The sequence below is a fragment of the Microcebus murinus genome, chromosome 14 (genome assembly GCF_040939455.1).
Source record: "Microcebus murinus isolate Inina chromosome 14, M.murinus_Inina_mat1.0, whole genome shotgun sequence".
Lineage (NCBI taxonomy): Eukaryota > Metazoa > Chordata > Mammalia > Primates > Cheirogaleidae > Microcebus > Microcebus murinus.
Window position 1 is genome coordinate 69,708,015 of NC_134117.1, and position 17,266 is coordinate 69,725,280.

Here is a 17,266-nt window from a genome sequence, read left to right on the forward strand (position 1 = left end):
GAACTAAACGAAATTGAAAACAGGGAAGCCATTCAGGAGATTAATAAAACAAAAACTTAGTTCTTTGAAAAAATAAACAAAATTGACACACCATTGGCTAAGCTAATGAAAAGCAGAAAAGAGAAATCTCTAATAAGCTCCATAAGGAACAAAAAAGTAGATATCACAACTGATCCTAAAGAGATACAAGATACAATTTATGAATACTACAAAAATCTTTATGCACACAAACTAGAAAATGTGGAGGAAATGGACAAATTTCTAGAAACACACAGCCTCCCTAGGCTCAACCAGGAAGAAATAGATTCCCTGAACAGACCAATCTCAACAGCTGAAATAGAAACAGCAATCAAAAATCTCCCTAAGAAGAAAAGTCCCGGTGCAGATGGCTTCACACCTGAATTTTACCATACTTACAAAGAAGAACTGGTACCTATCTTGCAGAAACTATTCCACAACATCGAGAAGAACGGAAACCTCCCCGACACCTCTTATGAAGCGAATATTACTCTGATACCAAAACCAGGAAAGGATGCAACAAAAAAAGAAAACTACAGACCAATATCCCTAATGAATATAGATGCAAAAATTTTCAACAAAATCTTAGCTAACCGAATCCAGACACTTATCAAAAAAATAATCCACCACGACCAAGTGGGCTTCATCCCAGGGATGCAGGGATGGTTCAACAGACGTAATTCTATAAATGCAATTCACCACATAAACAGAAGCAAAAACAAAGACCACATGATTCTTTCAATAGATGCAAAAAAAGCTTTTGACAAAATTCAACACCCTTTCATGATACGAATACTTAAGAAAATAGGCATAGAAGGGACATACCTAAAAATGATACAAGCCATATATGACAGACCCATAGCCAACATCATACTGAATGGGGAAAAATTGAAATCATTCCCACTTAGAACTGGAACCAGACAAGGCTGCCCACTATCTCCACTTCTGTTCAACATAGTACTGGAAGTCTTGGCTACAGCAATCAGACAGGAAAATGGAATCAAAGGTATCCAAATAGGGGCAGAAGAGATCAAACTTTCACTGTTTGCTGATGATATGATATTGTATCTAGAAAACCCCAAGGATTCAACCAAGAAACTCCTGGAACTGATCAATGAATTTAGTAAAGTCTCAGGATACAAAATCAATACACAGAAATCAGAGGCATTCATATACGCCAACAACAATCTAATTGAGAACCAAATCAAAGACTCAATTTCCTTCACAATAGCAACAAAGAAATTAAAGTACCTAGGAATATACTTAACCAAGGAGGTAAAATACCTCTACAGGGAGAACTATGAAACACTGAGGAAGGAAATAGCAGAGGATGTAAACAGATGGAAATCCATACCATGCTCGTGGATCGGCAGACTCAATATCATCAAAATGTCTATACTACCCAAACTGATCTACAGATTCAATGCAATACCTATTAAAATCCCATCAGCATTCTTCACAGATATAGAAAAAATAATTTTACGCTTCGTATGGAACCAAAGAAGACCACGAATATCAAGAGCAATTCTAGGCAACAGAAACTAAATGGGAGGCATTAATATGCCAGATATCAAACTCTACTACAAAGCTGTAGTAATTAAAACAATATGGTATTGGCACAAAAATAGGAATATTGACCAGTGGAACAGATGTCAGAATCCTGATATAAAACCATCCTCATATAGCCATCTAATCTTTGACAAAGCAGACAAAAACATACGCTGGGGAAAAGAATCCCTTTTCAATAAATGGTGCTGGGAAAACTGGATTGCCACCTGTAGAAGGCTAAAACAGGACCCACACCTTTCACCTCTCACAAAAACCAACTCACGCTGGATAACAGACTTAAACCTAAGGTATGAAACCATTAGAATTCTAGAGGAAAATTTTGGAAACACTCTCCTGGACATCGGCCTAGGCAAAGAGTTTATGAAGAAGTCCCCAAAGGCAATCAAAGCAGCAACAAAAATAAATAAATGGGACATGATGAAACTAAAAGGCTTCTGCACAGCCAAAGAAACAGTCATGAAGGTAAACAGACAACCTACAGAATGGGAGAAAATTTTTGCATCCTACATATCCGATAAAGGGCTGATAACTAGAATCTACTTAGAACTCACGAAAATCAGCAAGAAAAAATCAAATAACCCTATTAAAATGTGGGCAAAGGACTCGAACAGAAACTTTTCTAAAGAAGACAGAAGAATGGCCAACAAACATATGAAAAAATGCTCATCATCTCTAGTCATCAGGGAAATGCAAATCAAAACTACAATGAGATATCACTTAACTCCAGTGAGAACGGCCTTTATCAAAAAGTCTCCAAATAACAAATGCTGGCGTGAATTGGAGAGAGAGGAACTCTCCTACACTGCTGGTGGGACTGCAAACTAGTCCAACCTCTGTGGAAAACAATATGGAGATATCTTAAAGCGATACAAGTGAATCTACCATTTGATCCAGCAATCCCATTGCTGGGCATCTACCCAAAGGATCCAATGACACTCTACAAAAAAAGACACCTGCACTTGAATGTTTATAGCAGCACAATTCATAATTGCAAGGCTGTGGAAACAGCCCAAGTGTCCATCAATCCAAGAATGGATTAATAAAATGTGGTATATGTATACCATGGAGTACTATTCAGGTCTAAGAAACAACAGTGATATAGCACATCTTATATTTTCCTGGTGAGCTGGAACCCATACTACCAAGTGAAGTATCCCAAGAATGGATAAACAAGCACCACATATACTCACCAGCAAACTTGTATTAGCCGTGTAGCACCTAAGTGGACACATAGGTACTACAGTAACAGGGTATTGGGGAGGGGGGAGGGGAAAAGGGGACGGGCATATACATACATAATGAGTGAGATGTGCACCATTTGAGGTATGGTCATGCTGGAGAATCAGACTTGTGGTGGGAGGGGGGAAGGGCATTTATTGAAACCTTAAAATCTGTACCCCCATAATATGCCAAAATAATATAAATAAATAAATAAATAAATAAGAAATTTTGTGTCTTACATTACCATGACTCTAATCCTGAAGTGATAAGCACCTTTAATAGACTGCCTATTCCATCAGATATTTCCCAATATAAATATAAATATACAAATAGTAATGGTGGCAATGATTATTATTACATGCAGAAGTGTGATTACACAGCTTACTCTTTTGCAGCACTCTTTTACAGAAAGGATAACATTTTGGTTATATTTCTATATCAGTCATATATTTACTTTTAGTCATTTTGTATGGATGTATGGATATGTAGTTTTTTAAAGGACAAATATAATTTTAAAAATAGGCTAACAAGTTATGTGTTAATTTACAAATTTTGGATACTTTTGTTTCATTGTACTCTACTGAGATGCTGTAAGTCAAATTGGTTGTATAGTAGAAATAAAAATAAATAAAAAATAAAAAAAGTCATTGAAATTTTGATAGGGATTGCATTGAATACTTGGAGTAGTAGAACATTTTAATGACACTAATTTTTTCAGTCTATGAACACAGGATATATTTCCTTTTATTTGTGCCTTTGTAAAATAGTTTTCATCAATGTTTTATGGTTCTCTGTGTACAGATCTTTTAGATCCTTGGTAAAATTTATTTCTAAGTATTTTTCATGATAGTGTAAATGAGTTTGTTTTCTTGCTTCCTTTTTCAGATAGTTCATTGTTAATGTATAGAAATGCTACTGACATTTGTATGTTGATTCTGTGATCTACAAGTTTACTGAAATTATTGGTTCTAATAATATCTGTAAAGTCTTGAGGGCTTTCTATATATAACATCATGTCATCTGAAAACACAGATAATTTAACTTCTTCCTTTCCAATTTGGATTTATTTTGGGTTTTTTTGTTTGTTTGTTTTTACTTAATTTTTTTTCTTCTTCCTTTTATTTCATCATATTATAGGGGTACAAATATTGTTAGGGTTACAAATATTGCCCCTTCTCTCCTCACTCCCCCCCCCATGTGCCATAGATTCAAGTGTGTCCAATCCCCTGGTGGTGCGCACTGCACCCATTATGTAAGTACACACCTTTCTCCTCCTCCCCCCTCCCACCTATCCACCACCCGATGAAAATTTTTTTGTCTTTTTTGTTTGTTTTTTACATTTTGGTTACATTGTATATCTTTGCCTCTCCCTAAGAAGGTTTTTTCATCCTGCTTCATAGATCCAGCTAAGACTTTCAGTACTAGGTTGGAGAAAAGTTGCAAGAGTGGGTATTGTTTTCTTGTTTCTGATTTTAGAGGAGAAGCTTTCAATATTATACCATTAAGTATGATGGTAGTTTTGACCTATATTGTGTTGAGGTCCATCCCTTCTATAAATAACGTGTTGAAAGTCTTTATCATTTAAAAATGTTGAATTTTGTCAACTGCTTTCTCTGTATCAACTGAAATGATTGTATGTTTTTTCCTTCATTCTTTTAATGTGATGTATCACATTTAATAATTTGTGTATGTCAAACAATTCCTACATTCCAGGGATAAATACCACTTGATCATACTGAATGATCCTTTTAATGTACAGTTAGATTAGATTTGCTAATAATTCAAGATTTTTGCATCTATGTTCATCAGGGATATTGGCTTATAATTTTCTTTTTTATAACACCCTTGTCTGACTTTGAAATCAGGGTCCTGCTGGTCTCATGAAATGAATTTGGAAGAATTCCCTTCTCTTCAATTTTTTGTAAGATTTAGGAAAGGGTTGATATTAGCTCTTCTTTGCATGCCTGGTATAATTCACCAGTTAAGCCATCTGTTCCTGATTTTCTTTCTTGGGAGGTTTTGTATTACTGATTTAATCTTCCTAATAGTTATTGGTCTATTCATATTTTTTATTTCTCCATAATTAAATATTCATAGACTGTATTTTCTAGAAATGTATCCATTTCTTCTAAGTTATCTAATTTGTTGGCATGTAATTGTTCGTAAGTATCCTATGATTCTTTGTATTTCTATGGTGTCAGTTGGAAGTTCCCCTCTTTCACTTCTGATTTCATTTATTTGCATACCCTTTTTATTAGTCTACCTAGGGGGTTGTCAAGGTTGTCATTTCATAAAGTCCACCCTTAGTTTGTTGATTTTTCAAATTTTTTTTCAATATTTCTGTTGTGATCTTTTTTTTTAATTTCTGCATATTATGGGCGTACAAATGTTTAGGTTATGTATGTTGCTCTTTGTCCACCCTCATCCCCCAGTCAGAGCTTCAACTGTGTCCATCCCCAGATGGTGTCAATAACACTCATTATGTATGCATATACCAATTACATCCTCCCTCCTCCCATCTGCCTGACTCCTGATAAATATTATTCCTATATACGCACTTAGGTGTTGATCAGTGAACACAATTTGCTGGTGAGTACATGTGGTGCTTGTTTTTCCATTCTTGGGATAGTTTACTTAGTAATATGGGTTCCAGCTCTATCCAGGAAAATACAAGAGGTGCTATATCACCATTGTTTCTCATAGCTGAATAGTACTCCATGGTATACATACACCACATTTTATTTTATTTTTTTTTTATTTTTATTTTTATTTTTGATTATCTATTTATTAAACATCCATTTAGGTTTTTGATAGATTTTCATGTGCATAAGTTTACTTTTATTTGCTAATTAAGATGCTTCTATATTACATGAAATTATGCTAATTCAAGAGAAATTAAAGAATTTATCAACACAGATAAGCAATCCTATCTCAGTGAGGAACAATGAGAGGTTTATGTCACATTACCAGCATTTCACAAGTTTTGATGCTTACATACAATTATTTTTATAAAAAATGATACTGGATAGGTAAATCTCAGGGAGAGTTTTCTTATGAACTATAGGGGGCATATTCTTAAGTCTTAATCAAACCATGCCTTTTTGGAAGATTTTTCTGGACAAACAATATATTGCCTTTATAGAAGCTAATGTTCAATAACAAAAAATGTCACAATGTATAATCTGTACAATAAATATTTTCTATATTTCTAGGGATAACCATAACAAAAATCCTTCACTGAAATTTCCTAAATAATCTATAGTGAAAGTTATAAAATGAATGAGTTCTCTGGTCCCACTTAATGCTTTCACATTAATACCAGTCATTAGAAATAAAACTAATTTCTGCAAATTATAATTGTTTTAAAAGGTTTTGAATCATAAATGTGATTTTTATTATAAGAACACAGACCTGGTTTTGTAAAGGAACTAAACAGGAAAAAAGGAATAATTTTAAGCCATATCTGCTGAACACATCTATATTGTAAAGATTTTGTAGTCAGAAGACTAGGATTTTAAAACTTTGAATATAGCATTCTGGTCTGAAGTATATATAAAAAAGAATGCCCTATTGTTGGGCATGCAAAGCTCAGGGTTATAAACTTCTCATTAGGCTGTCAAAATTTTTACCAAGAACTGTGGTTATCTTCTAGACTAGCACTGTCCAAAAGAAGTTTCTGTGTTGGTGCAAATGTTCTTACTATATCTTCACTGTCTGACACATGTGGCTACTGGGCATTTGAAATGTGGCTAATGCAACTGAAAAAACGAATTTTTTTCATTTATTTAATTTAAATAATAAGTGGCTATATTGACAGCATAGTTCCAAATCATTAGTGCCACATCCTACTGCCTGAGTTGGATTTCACATTCAAAGAGAGCACAAGTTTGCCAAGGTTTAAATATTAAAGTTGCTTAAAGTATATGTGAAGTTTGAAAATTAAGACATTTACAATTATATAATAGAAATGACATGTCATAAAAGCAAAGAATTTTCACTTCTTTTTATGAAAGTTCATAAAGGTTTTCTTCAGCATATGTTTATTGAGCACCTAGCATGGCAAACACTGTGCTGCGTCCTGAGGATACAGAGTTAAATAAGACATGTTTGCTTCTCTGAAGGAGTTCACAGTTTAGTGGGTAGGAGAAACAGTAGAGCACACATTATGTAATAAGTGCAATAAGTGACCTGAAGTGGGTTTATAGAAACACGGGGGTACCTAACATAATCTAGAGAAATTAGAAGAGACTACCTAGAGAAAATAATGCCTGCATTGACTTTTGATTGAGGATGAGGGTGTGGTTATGGCAGTTCCTGATGAAGTTTGGTACTGTGAACAAAGACCACATATAGAAAAAACTGTGTTGTGTGTGTCAAGAATTACAAGGAATCTAGTGTTGCTAGTATGTCATACAGGCAAGGCAGGAGGTGGTAAGAATTGAGGCTACCATTTAGGTCTTTAGGCACCACATTTTATTAATCCACCCATGTATTGATGGACACTTGGGTTGTTTCCACATCTTTGAAATTGTGAATTGTGCTGCTATAAACATTCAGTGCAGATTTTTTTTATAGAATGTCTCTTGTTCCTTAGAATAGATCCCCAGGAATGGGATTGCAGAATCAAATAGTAGATCTACTTGTATCTCTTTAAGCTATCTCCATATTGCTTTCCACAGAGGTTGCACTATTTTGCAGTCCCACCAGCAGTGTATGAGTGTTCCTATCTCTCCACATTCATGCCAACATCTTTTGCTTTGGGACTTTTTGATAAAGCCACTTTCACTGGAGATAAGTGATATCTCATTGTAGTTTTGATTTACATTTCCCTGATGATTAGAGATGTAGAACATTTTTTCATGTTTCCTGGCCATTATTCTATCTTTTTTTGAAAAGTGTCTGTTTGCAGTCCCACCAGCAGTGTAGCAGTGTTCTTATCTCTCCATAGCCACGCCAACATTTATTAATCTGGGACTTTTTGCTAAAGACCATTCTCACTGGAGATAAGTGATATCTCATTGTGGTTTTGATTTGCATTTCCCTGATGATTAGAGATGCTGAGCATCTTTTCATATGTTTGTTGGCCATTATTCTGTCTTCTTTTGAAAAGTTTTTGTTCATGTGCTTAGCCCATATTTTCATAGGTTTGTTTGATTTTTCCTTGCTGATTTTCATGAGTTTTAAATAGATTCTAGTTACCAGCCCTTTATCAGATGTGTAGCATGCAAAAATTTTCTCCCATTCTGTAGGTTGTCTGTTTGTTCTCATGACAGTTTCTTTGGCTCTGCAGAAGCTTTTTAGTTCTTTCAGGTCTCATTTATTTATTTTTTTGCTGCTGTGATTGCCTTTGGGAACTTCTTAATAAATTCTTTTCCTAGGCCAATGTCTAGAAGAGTATTTCCAATGTTTTCCTCTATACTTCTATTAGTTTCACACCTTAGGTTTAAGTCTGTTATCCAGTGTGAGTTGATTTTTGTGAGAGGTGAAAGGTGAGGATCCTGCTTCAGTATTCTACATGTGGCTATCCAGTTTTCCCAGCACCATTTATTGAATAAGGATTCTTTTCCCCAGTGTATGTTTTTATCTGCTTGGTCAAAAATTAGAGGGCTATATGAGAATGGTTTTATATCTGGGTTCTCAGTTCTGTTCCAGTGGTCAATGTCCTTGTTCTTATGCCAGTGCCAAGCTATTTTAATTACTATAGCCTTGTAGTATAGTTTGAAGTCTGTTAAATTGATACCTCCTATTTTGTTTTTATTGCCTAGCATTGCTTTTGCTATATGGAGTCTTCTCTGGTTCCATATGAAGCATAAAATTATTTTTTCTATATCTGTGAAAAATGATGTTGGTATTTTAATAGGGATTGCATTGAAGCTGTAGATCACTTTGGGTAGTACAGATATTTTAACAATGTTGATTCTGCCAATCAACGACGGTGATATGGTTTTCCACCTGTTTATGTCCTCTGCTATGTCCTTACTCAGTGTTTCATAGTTCTCCCTGTAGAGGTCTTTTACCTCCTTAGTTAAATATATTCCTAGGTACTTTAATTCCTTTGTTGCTATTGTGAAGGGTATTGAGAATGTCTCTGACTTGTGTGTATTTATTTTATATCCTGAGACATTACTGAATTCGTTTATCAATTTCAGGAGTCTCTTGGTTGAATCCTTGGGATTTTCTGGATATAATATCATATCATCAGCAAAGAGTGAGAGTTTGATCTCTTCTGCCTCCATTGGGATGCTCTTAATTCTTCTCTCTTGTCTAATTGATATAGTAAGGACTTCCAGCACTATGTTGAATATAAGTGAAGATAGTCGGCAAACTGGCTTTGTTCCAGTTCTAAGTGGGAAAGCTTTCAATTTTTCCCCATTCAGTATGATGTTCGCTGTGGGTTTGTCATATGTGGCTTGTATCATTTTTAGGTAAGCCCCACCTATGCCTATTAAGCATTCTTATCACAAAAAGTGTTGAATTTTGTCAAATGCTTTTTCTGTGTCTATTGAGAGGATCATATGGTCTTTGTTTTTCCTTCTATTTATATGGTGAATTACATTTATAGATTTGCATATGTTGAACCAACCCTGCGTCCCTGGGATGAAGCCCATGTGGTTGTGATGGATTATTTTCTTGATAAGCACCTGGATTCAGTTTGTTAAGATTTTGTTGAGAATTTTTGCATTGATATTCATAAAGGATATTGGTCAGCAGTTTTCTTTTTTTGTTGCATCCTTTACTGGTTTGGGTATCAGGTTTATGTTCACTTCATAAAATGTGTTGGGAAGTCTTCCATCCTTCTCAATGTTGTGGAATAATTTTGTCAGGATAGGCACCAGTTTTTCTATGTAGGTGTGGTAAAATTCAGGTGTAAAACCGTCTGGTCTTGGAAATTTTTTTTTTGGAAGGTTTTTATTGCTGTTTCTATTTCAGTACTTGACATTGGTCTCTTTAGGAATCTATTTCTTCCTAGTTTAGTCTGGGGTGGCTGTGTGTTTCTAAAAATTTGTCCATTTCCTCCACATTTTCCAGTTGTGTGCATAAAGGTTTTTGTAGTATTCATAGATTATATCTTGTATCTCCATGGCATCAGTTGTAATATCTCCTTTTTGGTTCCTGATGGGGCTTATTGGAGATCTTTTCTGTTTTTTTATTAGTCTAGCCAAAGGCTTGTCAATTTTATTTTTTTTTCAGAGAACAAACTTTTTGTTTTACTAATCTTCCACATAGTTTTCTTTTTGTCAATTTCATTTAGTTCTGATTTGATCTTATTTATTTCACTTTTTCTGCTGGGTTTGGGGTCAGTATGTTGTTCTTTTTAAAGCTGTTTGAGTTGACTCAATTGGTTTTCTTTCTTTTTTTTTTTTATTTTGGCATATTATGGGGGTACAGATTTTAAGGTTTCAATAAATGCCCATTTCCCCCCCTCCCCCCAAAAGTCTGAGTCTCCATCATGACCATCCCCCAGATGGTGCACATCTCACTCATTATGTATGTATATACCCGCCCCCCTCCCCCCTCCCACCTCCCCAATACCCTATTACTGTAGCACCTGTGTGTCCACTTAGGTGCTACTCAGTTAATACCAGTTTGCTGGAGAATATATCTGGTGCTTGTTTTTCCATTCTTGGGATACTTCACTTAGTAGTATGGGTTCCAGCTCAATTGGTTTTCTATTTGTGATCTTTCTGTCTTTTGGATATAGGTATTTATGGAAATAAACTTTCCCCTCAAGAGTCCTTTAACTGTGTCACAGATTTTGGTAACTTTCATCTCTTTCATCATTTAGTTCAAAGAATCTTTTGATTTCCATCTTGATTTCCTCATTTATGAAGTATCAGCAGAAGGTTGTTTAGTTTCCACAACTTTGTGTAGAAATGAGAGTTTCTGTTAGGGTTGATTTCTACTTTTATTCCACTGTGGTCTGAGAAGATACATGGTAGGATTTCTATTTTTTGTATATATATTTTTTTGAGACAGAGTCTTGCTTTGTTGCCCAGGCTAGAGTGAGTGCCATGGCATCAGCCTAGCTCACAGCAACCTCAAACTCCTAGGCTCAAGCGATCCTTCTGCCTCAGCCTCTCAAGTAGCTGGGACTACAGGCATGCGCCACCATGCCTGGCTAAATTTTTTTATATATATTAGTTGGCCAATTAATTTCTTTCTATTTATAGTAGAGACGGGGTCTCGCTCTTGCTCAGGCTGGCTTTGTACTCCTGACCTCGAGCAATCCGCCCGCCTCAGCCTCCCAGAATGCTAGGGTTACAGGCGTGAGCCACTGCGCCTGGCCTATTTTTTATATTTTTTTGAGACATGCTTTGTGTCCTAAGATATGGTCGATCTTACAGAATGTCCTATGAGCTGATGAGAAGAACATATATTGAGTGGTATTTGGGTAGAATGTCCTATAAATGTCAGTCAGCCTCATTTGTTCTAGTGTTCTATTTAAGTCCATTATTACTTTGTTAATTTTCTGTTTGGAGGATCTCTTCTGTGCTGTCAGTGGGATGTTGAAGTCTCAAGCTATTATGGTGTTGCTGTTTATCAATTTGTTTAGATCAAGTAGAGTTTGCTTTATGAATCTGGGTGCACCTAAGTTGGATGCATACATATTTAGAATTTTTATGTCTTCTTGTTGAACTGTACCATTCACCATTATATAATGACCTTCTTTGTCTCTCGTTACTTTTTTTGATTTAAAAACTAAGTTATCTGAAATCAAAACCACCATGCCTGCCTTCTTTTCATTTCCATTTGCTTGAAATATTGATTACCATCAATTTACCTTGAGTCTAGGATGCATCCTTGCAGGTTAGATGTGTTTCTTGAAGACAGCAGATACTTGGCTTATAATTTTTTATCCATTCATCCAGCCTAGGTCTCTTGAGTGGAAACTTCAAACCATTCACATTTATTGAGAGAACTTATAGGTGGGGTAAATTTCTGTTCATACCATTGGGTTGAACTTGGTTTCTTTGTTTTCTCTCTTGAGCCATTGTGGTATCTGGCCTTTGATCTTCAGCTTTTGAGTGGTTTTACATTTGTGAGTGTTTATTGTGTTGATCTCTATATAACTCTGTTTTAAGTACTTCTTGGAGTGCTGGTCTTGTCTTGGTGAATTCCCTCAGTCTTTGCTTATCTGAGAATGTCTTTAATTCTCCTTTGTATACAAAACTTAGTTGTGCAGGGTACATGATTCTAGGCTGGCCATTATTTTGTTTGAGAAGACTGAGAATGGGGCCCGAGTCTTTTCTGGCTTGTAAGGTCTCAGTTGAGAAAACTACAGTTTGTCTGATGAGTTTTCTTTTGTAGGTTACATGCTATTTTCATCTTGCACCTCCTATTTTCACCCTCATAGGCGGGCCTATACATGAATATTTAGAGAAGCTTTACTTGTAGTAAATTACTGGAAACAGCCCATATGTCCTTCTACAAGTAATTTATAAAACAAAATGTACTACATGCATAACATGGAATAATATTCAGCAATAAAGAGGAATTAACTACTGATATGTGCAACAACTTGGAAGAATCCACAGAGAATTATGACATGAAAAAAGTAATTTCTGAAAGCTACATCCTATATAACTTCACATACACATGCTCCAACACACAAAAACACATATACATATATGTTTATTTCTGAAAATTAAAAAGTTAAAGAAAGGAAAAACAGATGTGCAGCTGCAGCAGGAGGAAAGTGGGTGTGGCTATAGGAGATCAATAGGAGGTATCCCCGTGGGGGGACCCAATGTCCTGTATCTTGACCTTATCAATGTCAACTTTTGGCTGTGTTACTATATTATCTACTCCAAGATGTTACCATTGCAGGAAACAGGGTAAAGAAGATGTGGGATATCACTGTATTGTTCTTAAAACTGCATATAGTCATCAATATACCAAAATGAGTAGTTTAATTTTTTAAATGAGAATTTATCTTTTTTTGCCTGAGCAAATTAAAGAAAGGCCACTCTAGGGAGCCTAGCTTTGTTCACTGGGTACTGGATGAAGATTAGGCTCAGAATCCCATCTTGCTAGAAGGGCTCCTTCATCCACTATGGACTTTTACTTTTATTTGTTTATTTTGTTATCTCAAATTCTGTGGGTACAAATATTGTTAGGGTTACATATCTTTCCCCTGCCACCCCTCCCCACCCTGCTCTGCCAGAGCTTCAAGTGTGTCCAGTCTCCAAGTGGTGCACCCTGTACCCACAATGTAAGTGCATACCCTTTCCCTTCTCCCCCCTTCCACCTGTTCACCTCCCATTAACAAAATTTTTTTTTTTTTAGACATTTTGGTTACAGTGTGTTTCTTTGCCTCTCCCTAAAAAGGGATAGATGTAATCCTTTCCCCCCTACAATGCTCATTACATCCTTAAGATGTGGGCCTCCCCCCCCCCCAGTTCCCTGTTGAACACTACAATTTTTTTGAGCACCATAGTTTTAGGCTGTCAGTACCAATTTGATGGCGGGTAGATGTGTAGCCCATTTTCCAGGTCTTGTGTCGTCTTGCTTTGTATTACAGGCTTAAGCTTAATCCAAGATAGCATAAACGGTGCTAGCTCACTATTGTTTCTTAGGATTGAGTAATATTCCATTGTGAGTATATACCACATTTTAGTTATCCATTCATGAATTGATGGGCACTTGGGTAGTTTCTATGACCATGCAATAGTGAATTGTGCTGCCATAAACATTCAGGTGCAGATGTCTTTATAATAGAGTGACTTATGTTCTTTTGGATAGATGCCTTTTATGGTCACTTCTTCCACATGGATTATGGGTTTACTAGAATGCAGTCCAGAGTTCTGACATCCAAAGATGAAAATGCATGTTTTTCACACTCCCAGGAGCTCCGCATACTTAAACTAGGTTTAGAAATTGCCTGCCTCGCTTCATTTTTGGAGACAGGAGAAACACAGATACAGCTGTTCTTGGCAGAGGAAACCCCCAGAATAGCTTACAGTCAAGCTACTCTCAACAATATAAATTCAATCACCCAACACTTTTGGAAAGTCTAAGATCATTTCTGATCAGACTATGCCTTAAACAAAACTAATTCTCAAACATGACAGGAAAATATGGACTTAAGTAAGACACACTAAAAATCAAATAACTTTCTTCTAAAATCTATTATCCTACAGAACTGGAGCACATTCTACTAAGTGTAGTATCACAAGAATGGAAAAACAAGCACCACATGTACTCACCATCAAATTGGTATTAAGTGATCAACACTTAAGGGCACATATAGTAATAACATTCATCGGGTGTCAGGCAAGTATAAGAGGGTAAGGGATGGGTATATACACACCTAATAGGTGTGGTGCACACTGTCTGGAGTATGGGCACACTTAAAGCTCTGACTCGGGTGGGGCAAAGGCAATATATGTAAACTAAAAATGTGTACCACCATAATATGCTGAACCAAACAAAAAAAAACTTTTAAAGAAACAAATCACAAGTGAAGTATTGCAAGAATGGAATAATAGCACCACATGTACTCACCATCAAATTGGTTTTAACTGATCAACACCAAAGTGCACATATAGAAATAACATTCATCACGTGTCGGGTAGATGGGAGGGGGTTAAAGGGATGGGTATATACATATATAATGAGTATCATGCACTCAGTCTTGGAGCTAGACACACTTGAGGCTCTGACTTGGGGTGGGGGGACAAGGGCAATATATGTAACCTAAACATTTGTACCCCAGTAATATGCTGATATGAAAACAAAATCAAATCACACCAGGCAGATGGGGAATGAGTGGTGACAGGCACACACATCCCTCTACTACAATTGCCTTCAGGTGGGAGGAACTTCTCCAATGAACTTGTAAACACAGTATCTGGCTCAATTTAATAATTTTTGTCATTAATGCACTCATTATCATTTTAAACTTTTCTAATTATCAGTTCTTTTATTTTGGCTGTGTACAATGTCAACCAGAATTTACCTTAACCTAGAAGACACACCAGAACTACACATAAAGTCATATTAGGGGAGACATCTCTTGCGCAGGAGGAAAGAATTTGATACTGGGACCACCTCCCTACTGCAACTTATTGGCTCTAGGGCTTGGCAACAACAAGTACAGGGGAAACATGCACATATTTAAATGTTTTATATTTTGTTTATGGTTCAAGGAAGGATTAAAGACACCTTTCTTAATAATATTTGACACAACTAAACAACGATAAAGTGAAAATGCCCATATAAACAACCTGGAGTTACACAAAGCTGGTAATATCTCTACACCAACGAATTCAAAGACAGAACTTAGTAAATTACTGCTGATTCATTCACATTGAATTCATACAATTTTCAAATCATGCCTTCAATAAATACAGTAGTACAAAAGGGGTTTCTATCTATTTGTTCTTAGGTATCAGAATGTTCAAGCATAAGAGCATACCATGAACAGCAATTATAGAATATGATTCATAACTATGGTATTCTTAACTTAAAGACTTCATATTATTTGATTTATGTATATTAGGCTTCATATAAATGTTGTTTGAATTGAATTCACATAAGAACAATGAGCAGAAATAAAGGAAGATAATTTTATCACAGTCTAGAGTACTCATTTGAATTTTCAAATATACAAGGCATTGAATTGCAAGATAAAGCAGTATCTGTCTAGGCAAATATTACCATAAGCAAGATGACATTAGGTACAGAATATATGGAGAAGATTTCCGCCATGGTGGGAAAATGAGCTAGATGACCAAGGAGCTCCATTTGCTGTGCAAAGACCTATGACCCTATTAGTGCAATTTCACCCTGAACAGAGCATCCCTCAGAGCCTGGTGAACCTGCTTGTTCCGCAGAGTGTAGATGACCGGGTTCAGCAGCGGAGTCACCACCGTGTTCACAAGAGCAGCCTCTCTGTTGGAGTCCAGCCTGTCCCTTTGGTTCGGTTTCACGTATATAAAGACACAGCTGCCATACATCAAAGAGAGGACAATGAGGTGGGAGGAGCAGGTGGAGAAAGCTTTCTGCCGCTCCTTGGCTGAGGGGAGATGCATGATTGTGACTACTATATTGCCATACGCAATGATGGTTATCATGAGGGATGTAAATAGGATAAATGAAGTGAGGCCAAAGGCCAACATCTCAGTAGATCTGGTGTCAGAACAGGAGAGATGAATTAAGGAGCCAAGATCACAGAAGAAATGTGGGATGACACTGGGGCCACAGAAGGACAGCTGGGAAACCATGACAACCAGACCAGTGATGACGATGAAGGACAAAACATAGCAGAAGAAAACCAGAAGGAAACAAACCCTGAGATTCATCATGGTTGGGTAGTGCAGAGGTTTGCAAATGGCCAGGTAGCGATCCAAGGACATGGCAGCCATGAGGAAGAAAATCGTTGCCCCAAGAAATAAAGTAAAAAAAGCTTGTGTGAGACAGTCAGTAAAGGGAATTGTTTGCTTACCTAACAGAAAGATGACCAGCAGTTTAGGAATAACTGTGGTTATAAGACCACACTCACAGAAGGAGAAACTGCTGAGCAAAATATACATTGGTGTCTGGAGGCGATGGTCAGCCCAGGTGATGGTGATTATGAGCATGTTTCCCATGACAGAGCCCAGGTACGCCAGCAGGTGCACCAGGAACAGCATGTTCCCCAGGTGCTGGACAGCAGGGAACCCCTCCAGGATGAACTCCTGGACCGTTGTCTCATTCCTCAGCTTTATGGTTATGTCCATTTCTCTGTCTGTCATCAACCCTCTTTGATCTGTTAGGCAGAAAATACTATCATTGAAGAATAAAGAATTTAATGGATGGCCAATATTTAAAAAAAAATACTGTTTCCTTGCATCTGCTATTCTGCAAAAGGAATCATTTTTAAAAATATTTTATTAACCATTACTTGAACATGTACCATCGTTCAACTGTAAAAATTGAAGGTTTATTTTTGGGTTTTGCTTTTGAGAATAATTTTTTTCAGGGCTTTAAAAATAATTTATTCTGAAACTGAAGCATTGCATTGAATTCTTTACTTCCAGGAGAATCAGAAAAGAATCAAGATTTAGAAAAATCCATCCGCCCTCCCCACAACACATCATAAAGTATAATTCCTCATAATATGATGAATGATTCAGAAAAACAACAGTGTTATGAGCTCTAAAGAGCTCAATAAAACTATAAAGAAAAATGAACAAGCAACTGCAAAAGTATCCTTAGTAGAATTATGGAAATGTTTGTTATGTATCCTAATGAGAATAAATAATAGATACTTAATCCACTATTTACGCCTATATAGTGAATTTTCCCTTACTTAATGTACACTTACAGTTTTGTAATGTTAATAGAAATGCAGTTTCTCTGCCTCATTAGAAATAGGTTGTTATGCTTTCAAACAATAAGTTTTTTATATTTTCTAAAATAGAGCCTAGCATCAGTGATTGGAAAATTATACCTTTAAGGGATTTTGCCTCACTTC

The 17,266-nt window shown here is 36.3% G+C and overlaps 1 protein-coding gene across 1 annotated transcript; it reads right to left on the minus strand.

The window, feature by feature from the left end:
- Nucleotides 1-15,581: 15,581 nt before the first annotated feature.
- LOC105860115 (olfactory receptor 6C74-like) lies at nt 15,582-16,544 on the minus strand. Its single transcript, XM_012744589.2, has one exon. The coding sequence runs from the start codon at nt 16,542-16,544 to the stop codon at nt 15,582-15,584; it is 963 nt and encodes a 320-aa protein (XP_012600043.2).
- Between the last annotated feature and the right edge of the window lie 722 nt (nt 16,545-17,266).